General features: G+C 49.0%; 1 protein-coding gene across 1 annotated transcript in view; it reads left to right on the forward strand.

Moving 5' to 3' along the window:
• The first annotated feature begins 504 nt into the window (after positions 1-504).
• SETD2 (SET domain containing 2, histone lysine methyltransferase) overlaps positions 505-12580 on the forward strand; it is a 51452-nt gene continuing 39376 nt past the window's right edge. Inside the window, 2 exon segments of the mRNA XM_030970719.1 lie at positions 505-658; positions 11263-11278. Of these exon segments, the coding sequence (XP_030826579.1) occupies positions 621-658; positions 11263-11278 (54 nt within the window). The 5' untranslated portion in view covers positions 505-620.

Genomic DNA, 12580 nt, shown 5'->3' on the forward strand with positions numbered 1-12580 from the left:
AGATCCTGGAGGTGCAGGGCTGACCTGGAGGAGATCCTTGTAGTGCAGTGCTGACCTGGGGGAGATCCTGGTGGTGCAGGGCTGACCTGGGGGAAATCCTGGCAGTCCCGCGGCTGATCCCGGTGTGCCCTGCTGGCCCCTTCCTGGATCCCGGTGGGATCCCAGTGACACCCAGGCTGATTCTGGCGTGCCCCCAGCCATCCCTGCAATGATCCCAATAGAGTCCCGAGAAAGTCCCGGCGGTGCTGCGGCCGATCCCGGTGGAATGCCGGTGGCACCGCGGCTGATCCCGGTGCCGGTGCCCGCTGTGGCCTCGGCGGTCTCGGGGGCGATCCCGCTGTGTGCCGAGCAAATTCCCTCTGTGCCGCGGCTGCTCGCGGCCCCATGCCGGGCCCGATGCCGGCGCGTCCCGGGGCTCGGCGGCCGCTCCCGGAGGGCTCCGGGCGCTGCGCGGTGCCGCGGGAGGAGGAGCCGGCGGCCGGGGCGGATCGCGGCGGGGCCGGGCCGGGCTGGGCGCGGGTGGCGGGGGGCCCCCCGGACCATGTGAGGAGCCCCGACGGGGCGAGCGGGGCCTCCCCGGCCAGGGGGCACTTGCGGAGCCCCGCGCCCGCCCACCCACCATGGGGGATTTCTACGACCCGGAGCACCCCACGCCGGAGTAAGCGCGGGCCCTCCGCGGCCTCGGGCCCGCCGGCACCGCGCGACCGCCGGCAGCCGGGCCGCTGCCCTTTCCCCTTCCCGTTCCCCTTCCCATTGCCGTTCTTTTGCCCCTGCCCTTTCCCTGTCCCGCCGCCCTTCCCCTTCCCGCCGTCCTCCCGCCGGTCCGGGGTAGGCCGCGCATCCCCGGCCTTGCGTGATGGCCGCGGCCGGGGCGGGCGCGGGGAGGGCGGGCAGGGAGCGCGGGGAGGGCGGAGAGCGGGCGGCGGGAGCGGCGGCAGCGGCCGCGCCGGGGGTGGCGGGTCGGCTCGGGGGCTGTGTCCCCCCTGCCCCTGCCCGTGTCCCTTTCCCTGTCCCGTCCCTGCCCGGGGGTGCGCGGGGGGAGCCGGGCGGAGCGTGCGGACGTGTCCCGGCCTCCCCGCGGGGCCATTTTTCTGTACCTTCTTTATTATTATTATTGTTATTAATGCTGTTTTTCCTAGTTACCGAGCCTCGTCTTGCTTTTACCCCTAGAATTCCCTCCCCCCGGGCGGCCCTTGCCCTGACCCCATTTTCTGCCAGGAGGAAGGAGCCAGGGAAGGGGGAGCAGCCTAATGGCCGGGAACTCTGGTTCTCCTTTGGATGGGGAATTTCACCAACCCACCCCCCTGATCCCGCCAGGGCCTCCGGCTTTATCGCCTCTCCTGAGAAGTCACTCCGTCCCTGCCGGGTTTCTCCCCCCACACCCGTTTCCCGCTGGTTCTCAACGCTATTTTTACATTTTTAGACTTCCTTGGCGAAGGATTCAGGGGCTCCATAAACTTTGCCAGCTCTGGGGTGGAAGGAGGAGACATCTGGCACGGAGCACCCCCCGAGCGACGGCCGGATTGGAGGCAAAGCTAAACACGGTGGTTTTTTTGAGCAGGGACAACAGAGCAAACCTTTTTTGAGCGAGTTCTGCCTGTGCCCACCTGCAGCAGCTGAGGAACAGCTTCCCCTTGTTGCAGCTGAAACAGCCTTCTAAAATTAGTGAGGAATGGAGGATTTCCTTTGGAGTCCAGGTTGTGTTTTGCCAGACGTGGCTCCTGGGATGGGAGTAAATCGTGGTTTACTTCAACTTAACCCTGGTGGGATGGTCCCTTCCCGGGAGACCCTCTGGGTCCAAAGGACTCTTGTTCATCCCAAAACTTTTAGGCTAATTCAGGTGTTTTACCTTTGTTGTTTGGAGCGTGTGGAGGGACCCTTGTGCCCAGGATTGATCTGGAATTTGGTGTCCAAAAGTGTCCAGGTTGTCTCACGTCGCTGTTTGTTGTCTAAAAACGTCCAGTGGCACCAACCTGGGCTGTTGAAGGAAGCCAGAGTAGCTCCTCTAACGACTTTTGAATGGAATTATGGATTAATTGGCCTGATTTTGGGGTTTCCTTGGGGTGGGTGTTCTGTGTTGGGACTCAGGAAGTTTTTGGGAGGTCTCTGGTGTTTTTAGGGTTGTTGTTTCCCCATCCCCACCTTGAATCCCGGCGTTCCCTCCCGGTGTCCCAGTCGCGTTCGTTAGTAGCGTGCCTTAATTTGGATGTGCTTTCCCGGCACAGAGCTTTTACCTGGAGAAAAGGATTGTTTGGGATAATTGGCTGGAGATTGTAAGGAACATCTGAGGATCTGTTGGGTGTTTGGGAAGAGTGGAAGTCAAACGGAGCCGTGCTGGCTGTGGGATGTTTGTGGCTTCCCCCATTCCGTACCTGCCGCGGGGTGGGACGAGGAGGGACGTGCAGGGTTGGTTTTTTGGGATGAGCTTTTGTAGCTCGGAACGTTGGGATTGTGCTGCTTGGAGAGGTTTGATCAGAGCCCCGTGAGTCCCCCTGTGAATTCACTGGATGGTTTGGGTGGGAAGGAGCCCTAAGGATCATCTCATTCCACCCCTGCCATGGCAGGGACAACTTCCACTGTCCCAGGGTGCTCCAGGCCTGGCCTTGGACACTTCCAGGGATGGTGCTGAGCTGGAGCTCCAGGCTGGCTGGAGAAGGTGGATGCTGAGCCGGGAGCTGAACGATGACACGTCTGTGCCGATGGCTTTGACTGGAATTTTCCTGTGGAAAGGAGCTCTGGCTCACTTTACCTCATGGGTCACTCTTCGTGTCCACTTGTCAACCAGAGCTCGCATTCTTGGGAGCTTCAGTGTCCAGCAGAACCAGGTCTCCTGGACTCTTTGGATGCTTAAATTTGGAACAACCCAATTCCCAGAGCTCAGAGCTGCCGCCACATTCCACGTGGAGATTCTCCATGGAGCTGCCCATGCCAGCGTGGACCTGCTTAGAATCCCAGACTGGTTTGGGTTGGAAGTGACCTCAAAGCCCATCCAGTGGCATCCCTGTCATGGGCAGGGACACCTGCCACTGTCCCAGGCTGCTCCAAGCCCTGTCCAGCCTGGCCTGGGACACTTCCAGGGATCCAGGGGCAGCCACAGCTGCTCTGGACAATCTGCTCCTGATGGACCTGGATGGATGTTTGTATCCTGCTGTGAGCAGCAGCCGCTTCAACTCTTGGTGCTGCTGTTTCCTGGAAGAAGATTCCAAGATTGTGCCCATCCTGAGGGTGCAGGAACCTCTTGGACCAGCGACATCTCTGTGACAGAACCGAATTCAGACTCCAAGGATTTCTTTTCCTCATGCCCTTCTGTCATCATGGAAACTCCATTTATCCATCTGCTTCTGGAGACCTCCCCAGCAGGAATTCATGAAGCTCCCTTTTGGGGGAAGAAGCTTTTCCAGCCATCCTGGTGATCCTGGTGGGGCTTGCTGGGTGGTTTGGAGGGTTGGGATTTAGGATCAGAGTATGGAATATTCTGTTGGGTTTGTTAACGTGACCCCATGTGGACTCAAACAGTGTGGAACTGCAGGTTTTTGGTTGTGGCTGTTCCCAAGGATTTTTTTTTGGATGTTCATTGGAGCTGTAGAATCTCCCAGGCCTGTTCCACGTTGGTGTCACTTTGGGATGGTATTTTCTGGGAATCTGGATTCTATTTTTTGGCTTTCCCTAAGGAAAACCATCCATAAGGGTTGGTTCCCTCAGCACAAGCTCCTGGTGAATGTGCTGTGGTTAAGCACCCACATTTGGATCCTGGAGCGTGTTCCAATCCAATGGGAGATGCTGAGGGGAGGGAAAGGCTGAATTTTCCACCTGCATTTCCCTTGGAATGCTCCTCCCCTTTATTAAGGAGATTAATGATGGTCCCAGGGACTGTGGGATAGGGAGAGGAAAGGGAGAAACTTGACTCTCATTTCCTGAGCATACCCATGGATTTTCCAGCTTTAATGTGTCTGGAAAGTTGGATTATTTAAGGAAAATTCACTTTACATGTTTGGGAGCCTGAATGGGGAATTTGGGATCCTGACCTGGGACATTTCCAGGAATGGGGCAGCTGGAGCTTCTTGAGGCAGCCTGTTCCCAGATCTGCTGATGGAATTTAGAATATCATTTGTTTGGATATTTAGAAGGGAAGAGAGGATTTATCCACACCTGTTTTTAATGGGCATTTTTCCTTCCAGAATTTTAGAGCTCCTCGAGGAAAAATCTTGAGGATGTCCAAGTGTGGCTCTGGTTGATGGAGTGTTGGTAGAACAGGTTATTTTCTTTTTCCTTGATTTTTTTCCTGACTTTTCCCATTTTTTGGAGATAAACCTCCCTAAAAATGCTTCATCCCCGCAACTTCACCTCTCCTGTGAGCTTCAGCTTTTTGGGATCCACCTCAGAGGCTACAATCCCTGGGAATGATGTGGAGCTGGACCCAAAATTCAGGAGAATATGAGCCAGGAGTCAAAATTTGATCCCAAAATATTGATGTGAGGAAGAGGCTGGATCAGGAAGGAGCTGGAGCTCCTTGTGGAGCCTCATTTCCAGTGGATTCCCTCTGGATTGCTCCAAGATTTTACAGCTTCCCCAGCATCTTTGTAATTCCGTTTTTCCCTTCCTGTTTGAAATGCACCAGTGGAAATTTTCCAGCTGGAAATCCAAAGTGTGTCATTCCCAGGTAGCAGGAAATAATTATAATTTCCAGCTTTTTGCAGCTGGAAATCCACCAGGGAAAATCTCCAGAGCCTGGTGCTTGGTGTTTACCTGCACAACCCATTCCCAGTTTGGAATTTTATGGCAAATTTCTGGTGTAAAGGAGCATGAAAGGGATTTATTCTCTCCTGTGGAATTGAGAGCAATTCCCAAGGTGTCCCTGCTCCTGCTGGGCAAAATCCCAGGACGTTAAATTTCAGCTATAATTAGGCAAGAAATAAATCCTCTGAGAATTTAAATTTATTTATTTCTATTTATTTCTATTTACTTGTATTTATTTCTATCAAAGGAGTGACTGTGAGCTCAGCCAGGGCCTTACAACGTTCTGGTTTATATTTTTTGGGTTGCAGGTTGCAGCTGCTTCCCTTTGGAATGGGATTTTAGGGTCACCTCATGATTGGGAATTGCCTTCCTGTTAAATTTGGGATGAGTTTGGGCTCAGAACGGGATGTTTGGGCCTTTGATGGGGTGAATTTTGGGAATATTTGGTGTTGCACGTGTGTGAAGTCGGAGGTGGTGACACTAAAGTTTCATGGTTTTGCCTCAGTGTGAATTTTGGGATGAGGGGACAGGATGGCTTCTGTTTTTGGGGATGTTGGGAATGGGTGCCAAGCATCCATCTGTGTCCCAAAGAGAGAATTCCTTGTTTTCCAGGCATTTTGGGAGACAAAGGTGCCGTGCAGTGCCTGGGGGGGGTGATGTCATTCAGGCTCCATAAAATCCCAGTTGGAATTTGCTGCCCCATTCAGGGAAAATCCCCCGGGCTGGGGATACCTGATAGGTCAGGGAGGGGATGGAGGGCTGGAAATCCTGGATTTCCCTGGATTTCCCGGGAAAGCAGCAAGTGCTGGGTGCTGGGGGCCGTTCCTGAATCCTCCCCCTCTGAGGGAGGGGCTTGCTCTGCTGCTCCAGGAGTTCTCTCCCTGATTTTTAGCACAAATCCCAAATTCTTTGCTCAGCTCAGGTGGAGCCCTCAGCACCTCTGCATGTCCAGGTGCTGGGAATGAATCCCAGTCCTTGGGAATGAATCCTCATCCTTGGGAATGAATCCTCATCCTTGGGAATCAATCCCTGGTAGCAACAATTGTAAGTAAACTGGGATTTTTCTGATTATTTCTTTTATTTTAAAATTCTGAAATTCCTCAAGTTTTCAGGTTCCAGGACTCCCTCCTGAAATCTTTCTCCCGCTCAAACCTGTTTTAACTTAAATTGATGAATTTACAAAGAGCAATTAAAAAAAGCGAGTTAACCATTGGAACTTTATCTGGGCCTGGGTAATTTTGGGATTTGAGCAAAATGATAAAAATTGGGGATTTTCTCTCTACTATTCCCACTAAGTCCTGCATTTTCAGTCCTGTAAATGGCTTTGTGCTGGTAGGGGAAATGTTTTGGTGGTGGAACTGAGCCTGAGCTTTAAATCTGGCCTAACTTTGGCTTTAGGTCAGTTTTAATTTGAATTAGGAATTGTTAATAAGGGGGGAAAATCTGGAATGAAACCATGCCCTTGGCTGCTCTGATCCCAGAAATGCCCCACACTGATGTCCAAAGTTTCCATGGAATTTTGGATGTAATGTGGATTTTGGAGTTCTTTGTACAGCTGGGTTTGAATGTGGATTTTGGGGTTCCTGGTGCAATTCCTGCCTGTCCATCCCTCCTGTGGTATTCCACAGGGAGAGATCCATGGGAACCCACCCTGGAGGAGCTGAGCTGCATTTATTTGTGTGTGGATCCAGGCCCCCTGGATGGGCTCAGGGATGTGCCCAGATTTGGGATTCAAGTTGGGACAACGCACTTCCATCTCCCTTTTCCCTTTTTGAGGGATTTTTCATTGGAACGCTCTTTGTGCCCCCGGGGGATTTGGGGCAGGGATTACCTGGGCAGTGGCCCCGGGGCCATGTGATTTATGGGGAGGTGCTGACTCCCAGAGCTGCTGCTGGACTCTCCTGCCCTGCTCCCAGAGGAGGAGGGGGAAGTTTTCCAAGAGCCATGCTTTGAATTCCAGTGGGGATTTGTGCCTCTATTTTGGGTCCCATCCCACTTCCACCCCCATCCTCATCCTCACCCTTCCATCCTCCTCCTTTCCCTCCTTGTGCCAGGTGAATCCCTTTCCCATCCTCCATGGGAGCAGCTTTGTTTTTCCTGATTCCTGTCAGGATTTCACTTCCTTACGTGTGCCTTGAGCAGAAAGGGAAAAGCAGGATTTGGGGGGACTTTGGGAAATTTCAGGCAGTTGAGGGAAGGAGCAGAGAAACTGGGTATTTTTTTTTACTGAATTTTTTTCCTGGAGCACATATTGACTTCTCTAAAATCCTAGAATCATTCCATAATTCCATTGTGGAATAAATCCTAGATAAATTATGGCACAATTAATAAATGAAGTCACTCAGCCCCTCATCATTTTTATAAATGGAGGCATAAAACCCTATTTTCAATATATTTGTCTCCTTCTTTCCCTGGAATATCCAGTCCTCCCTGTTCTTTCCTGTTCCAGCACAGGACAAACAGTGTCACTTCCCTTGCTCCAAACTTCCAGCTCCAAACCCTCACTGGGAATGTCTAAACCAGGCAATGGGGATTTTGGGAAGCAGGACAGCTGAATTTGGGGATTTTGGGAGGTGCTTTGACCTCATTTCCCAGGAAACTCAGCCTGGATTCCACCTCCTTTAAATAAATAAGATTTTTTTCCGGGGATTTTCCCTCCTCACGTGAGTGCTTCTGCTTTTCCATTTTCCATGGTTTTTGTTTTTTGGGGAAGGAGTAGGATTGCCTTGTACTGTCTCATCTTTTTTTCCTGCTGTTCATTCTCCATTTGCAGTGTGGTGTTTTTGGGATAATAAAAGCCCAGTGCTCTTCACGAAATCCTTCCCAGGAATTCCTCCCAGTATTCCATTAATATTCCATTAAACACAGGGACAGCTGCACTTCTGTCCTTGGTTTTTATCCCACCTTAGGGATTCATAAACAAAGGAGCAGAAGCACTGCAGGCCTGGGAGTGTTCCAGCAAATCCTTTAGTCTGGAGGATGGAAATTGAGGGGAAAAAGGGAATAAATATGTGGAAGGAATTCCTGGCTGTGGGGGGAGTGAGGCACTGGAGCAGTTTTCTGAGAGAAACTCTGGATGTTCCATCCCTGGAGGTGTCCAAGGAAGGAGCTCCTGGGATGAGCTTGGGTGTCCCTTCCATTCTGGAATTCTGGGATTCTGTTCATGAGAGCAGCTGAGAGGGAATTTCCTCCCCATCTTCCAGGGAATTGCATTCCCAGCGGAAACCCATGGGTGCAGCTCTCCATCGGCATCCAGGAAAAACGGTAAAAATTCATTTTGGGCTTCAGGATCCTGTTGGAATCCCAAATTTCCACCTGAAATTTGGTTTGGTGATGTTGCCTCGCAGTTTCCTTAGCCCTGCTGTGGATGAGGGTGATGATCCATGGAATTGCTGCTGCATCCAGGATATTTCTGGCTAACCCAGCCTGAACAAAACAGGTTAAATCCCAATTTCCTGAGCTGAGCTTCCCTTTCTTTGGACATTGTGGTGGCTTTCAGATGGATCTCTGTGAATTCCTGAGCTGAATTCCTGCTGGGAATGGGCCTTTTCAGCTCCCTGGGCTGTTAGGCTGCTGATACTTAGATAAGAAAAGCCTCAAGCTTCCAGATTTTCCTCTTTTAAAGGGAAGAAAAGAAAAAAACCTCTGGATTTAGAGGACATGAGGCTCCTAAAGTTTTGTCTTTTAGACTTCAGAAGCCCGAGGGCATTTTTTGGCTCCTTTTGCATAAGGAGAACCAGGATAAAATTCCAATTATTGTGTGGGTTGCACTTAAAAAGAGAAAAATCTTCAGCTCGACCTGTTGAAGCACCAAGAAATGCTGGAGCTGCTGAACTCTGGAATTAAAATAAAATTTTACTTTTTATTGCCATTCCTGTGACAAAAATGGGGTGTTCCCATCAGGACAGAAGCTGATAAAGTTTAAATATAAAAAGTTTTGGTCAAAATAGATGTAAGGTCAAAATATATGTAAGGAAAATTCCATGTAAGGAATTTTGGTGGAAATGTGGCCTCAGATAAATAATTTGGGTTGAAATGTGGGTCCATTTAAAAAAATTGATGGAAATGTGACCCATGTAAAGAATTTTGGTATAAATGTGTTTCTGTAATCTTAGAAAAGCTTTTCCTGGATTTAATTGGTGCTTAATTTTTGGTTTTTTTAAACAAAATTAGTGCATCAAGCAGCTGGAAACAGATCAAAGGTGCTGAAGCTTCCTGGTGGTGGGGTTACTTTTTTGTTCTTCGGTTGATTTTGTGGTTCTTTAGGTTATTTTTAAAATTTATTCAGCACTTCTCCGGGTGTTCAGTTTTATTTTGGGTTTTACCAACTCTTTTCTCCTGACTTTCCCAGGAAGGAGCCACAGAAGTGCAGGAATTCCGTGTTCACTTTCATCCCAGTTGTGTTTTTGGTGCCTGCAGGGAGCAAGGTGCAGCTGAGGGAATTGTTCCAAACCTGTGGAGCTGGAAAAGTGCTGGAGAAGCCCTGGGTGATGTGTTGGGATGGATCCCAAGCTTGGAGCAGGGGGATTTTATGTAACCTCATCCCAGCGTGGGAGGAATTTGGCACAAGGTTCCTGAGGGAACGGCAGCGCCTTCCCTAATTTTGGAATTCTATTTTTATGTTTTTGTTGGTTTTTTTTTTTAATTTGGGGAGAAGGAAGAGGCTGGGAAGGAAATGGGATTCCTAACCCTGCTTTTAGGAAGGTCAACACTTTTTATTTTAGTTGATGGAATCTCAGAATCCCAAGTGGTTTGGGTTGGAATGGGATCACCCTATCCCACCCAGGGACACCTCCCACTATCCCAGGTTGCTCCAAGCCCTGTCCAACCTGGCCTTGGACACTTCCAGGGATGGGGATCACCTGTTTCCTCTCTTCTTCCTGTGGGATTTCTCTGGATTTGTAGAATCCCAACTCTCTTTTCTCCTTATCATTAATTATCCTTGTTATTAACTGTAAATACGAAATTTAATTACCTCTCTCCCAATGTACAGCTGATTTAAGATGGATTTTTGTGTATAATGAGAGTTATTTTTGCCTTAGAACCCTCAGCTTCCACCTGGTGGTGGTGATTCTCTGCTGCATCTGCTTAGGATATCTAGAAATACCTGGAATCGCTGAGGTTGGGAAAGACCCTTAAATCACCAAATGCAAGGTTTTTGTTGAGTGTTTACCCCACAAAACCTCAAACCCAAACCATGTGACGCTTTCTGAAAGTCCCAAACTCCTCTTTTGGTGATCCTGAAATTGAAAGCTACTTTTGGGCCTTAATTCCAGTGGAAGTGGTGCTTTTGGAGAGCTCCTGAACCTGTGGGGTTTGGAATTCCTGCCTTGCCTGACCCCATTGAATCAGAATTCCCACCTCGGGTTTCCTTGACGGAATCAAACCCCGTGGGTGCTGCTCTGGGATTAATTACGGTCTTTCAACAAGCTGGATCAATTGGATGGGAGCTTTTGGAGGGGCAGGAGAATATTCCTGAGGGGAAAGTTCTTCCCAGCACTTCCCTTTGCTCCCAGTTGCCAGCTGGGGATGGTTTCAGTGGGAACCTGGGTGGTTCTTGTGCCGTCACCGCGTCCGCGTTGCTCCAAAATGAAAATTTTGACTTTTTCTCCCAGAATTGAGTATTTCTCATTGAGTTGATGCTTGAGGTGGAATCTGTGAACTTTTCTGTGGAAAATCTTTGGCTTTGTCACCACAACAGTGCTGAATATAAGCTGATAAAATGTAGAATTCTGGCTCTGAGCTGTGTTGGAGCACTAGAGAGGCGTTTTGGGATCTTGGATAGATCCATGGCAGAGGAACTGTTGATGTCTTGGCTGAGGTGTGTTGGTAGGGCCAAGAAATTCCCTGACACTCTCCAAGGAATTGAGCAAAGCAAGGAGAGGGAATTGGGCTGCTGTTCCTTCTCCTTCCCTGAGGAGAAACAACTTCGCTGTGGGATTGGAGCAGAGAACTTGGGAAGAGTGGAAAGCTGGGAAAACCCAACTTTCCTGTTGGCTCAGCATGGAGGAGAATGATCCTAATTAATTCATTTTCAAGCTGCCAAAATAGGGATTAATTATGCAAATAGCCAGGGCAGATGCGCAGCAGTCAGACCTTCGTTAATATCTTTAATTTCTGTTAATGAGAGGCAGAAACTTTCAGTTATGGGAAGTACTTCAGGGAAGTTTTCAAATTGAAAGGATACCAAATCCACCTTTTGCAGTGACATTTTTGAGGGTTTTATTCCTGAGGCATGTTGGAATAACTGGAGACGACACCAAGCCAGCAGTTCTCTCCAAAAAGGTTTGCTCTGTCCTGATCCATGTGGGATTTTCCAGGGAATTTTGGAGCCTCCCAACTGTGCCGTGCTCCCCTCAGAGCTGGGTTAGTGTCCGGGTGCCGTCGGTGTTTCCCTCACTCCGTGTCCCAAGTCCTTCCCATCCCAAATCCAGATGTCCAGTGTTCCATTTCTTGTTCCTACCTGCTGTTCACACCTTCTTTTCCTGTTTTTTTTTCCATGTTTCCCTGGCTGGATTGCAATAGAGAAGAAGAAAATGAGGTGAGTAAAACCAATTCCAACGTTCCTGGGTCTCCTGTGAGCCCAGCTTGGGTTGGTTTGACTGAGGCATTCTGTGAATCCAGAGCCACTGAGGGGCTGGATAAAGCAAATGGGTGCTTTTCTGGGATCCCTCTCTTTCAATTTGGGAAGGAAGGGCAATAATTCTCATTAAATTTGGGAAGGAAGGGCAATAATTCCCATTAAATTTGGGAATGAGAGGCAGTAATTCCAGTACCACTCGTGCCACAAGCACACGGGAGGTGATGGCACAGCTTGGTGTGGGTTGGTGCTGATTATTTAAAGACTTAATTTGTAAAAATAATGAGTTTTGCGCCTGTGACTCAATGAATTTGTTGGGAAAAGAGAAAACTTGGAGGCCTGGGATATATTTTAATCTCCTGGCTTTGGAATGAGAGCTGTTAATCATTTTGAATGTGCTTTTTTTTTTTCCGTTTTGGGTAATGCTCCCGTTCTGTAAAGCAGGAGAAGAAGGAGAATTCCTCTTTTCTTGGAGAGCTTTTCATTAATTCCCACCTATTACATTTACCAAGTTACCTGTGGAGTGTGTTCCAAATTCTGGGAATTGTGTTTTGTTCAAGTTGCTGTTGTTGAAAGAAAAAAGTCCCTAGAAGGGTGAACTCATGAAGGGAAATATCCTGGATTGTGTCAGCTTTGCTGAATTTGCTGTGGGAAGGGGAGGGATGGAAATGTGGCAGCTCTTCTTTGCCTGCACATCCCATATTTGGGAAAAGGTGGATCTATCCAAACCCCCTTATTCCCTTTATTTCAGAACTGTTGTGCTTGAAATTAGAAGGATTTTGATCAAAACACTGACACTTAAAATAATGGCATCAAAGTTGTAGCAAGAAGGAAAACTCTGAAATGCTGATTCCCTGAATTTCCAGTGTTTTTACCTATATATTTATTAATTTATTAGTTATAGTTGATATGATTGAAAAATCCTATCCCTGATAAGAATTTGGGTTCAGACCTGTGGAGATCCTTCAGGGTATGGTTGGAGAGGAACCTGCTCCCTTCTCTTGTCCCAGGTTGGAGTAAAAAAATTGGGAATTTCTGATTGTGAGGATAACAATTGATCCAGGAATCCCCGAAAATGCTGTTCCCTCACTCTTCAGGAGGCTGAACTCCTACAGGAGGGTGGTCTCAGTAGTGTTCATTTTGTCCTTCATTCTTCCATGGATTAATGTGGATTAATCCCAGGATCACTTGCGATGTGTGGATTCTCTGGAAAACAGGGATTTCATTTCCAGCAGGACTTTGTGGAGATGGCTGTGAGTTGTG

The sequence above is a fragment of the Camarhynchus parvulus genome, chromosome 2, assembly GCF_901933205.1.
Source record: "Camarhynchus parvulus chromosome 2, STF_HiC, whole genome shotgun sequence".
NCBI classification, from domain to species: Eukaryota; Metazoa; Chordata; class Aves; order Passeriformes; family Thraupidae; genus Camarhynchus; species Camarhynchus parvulus.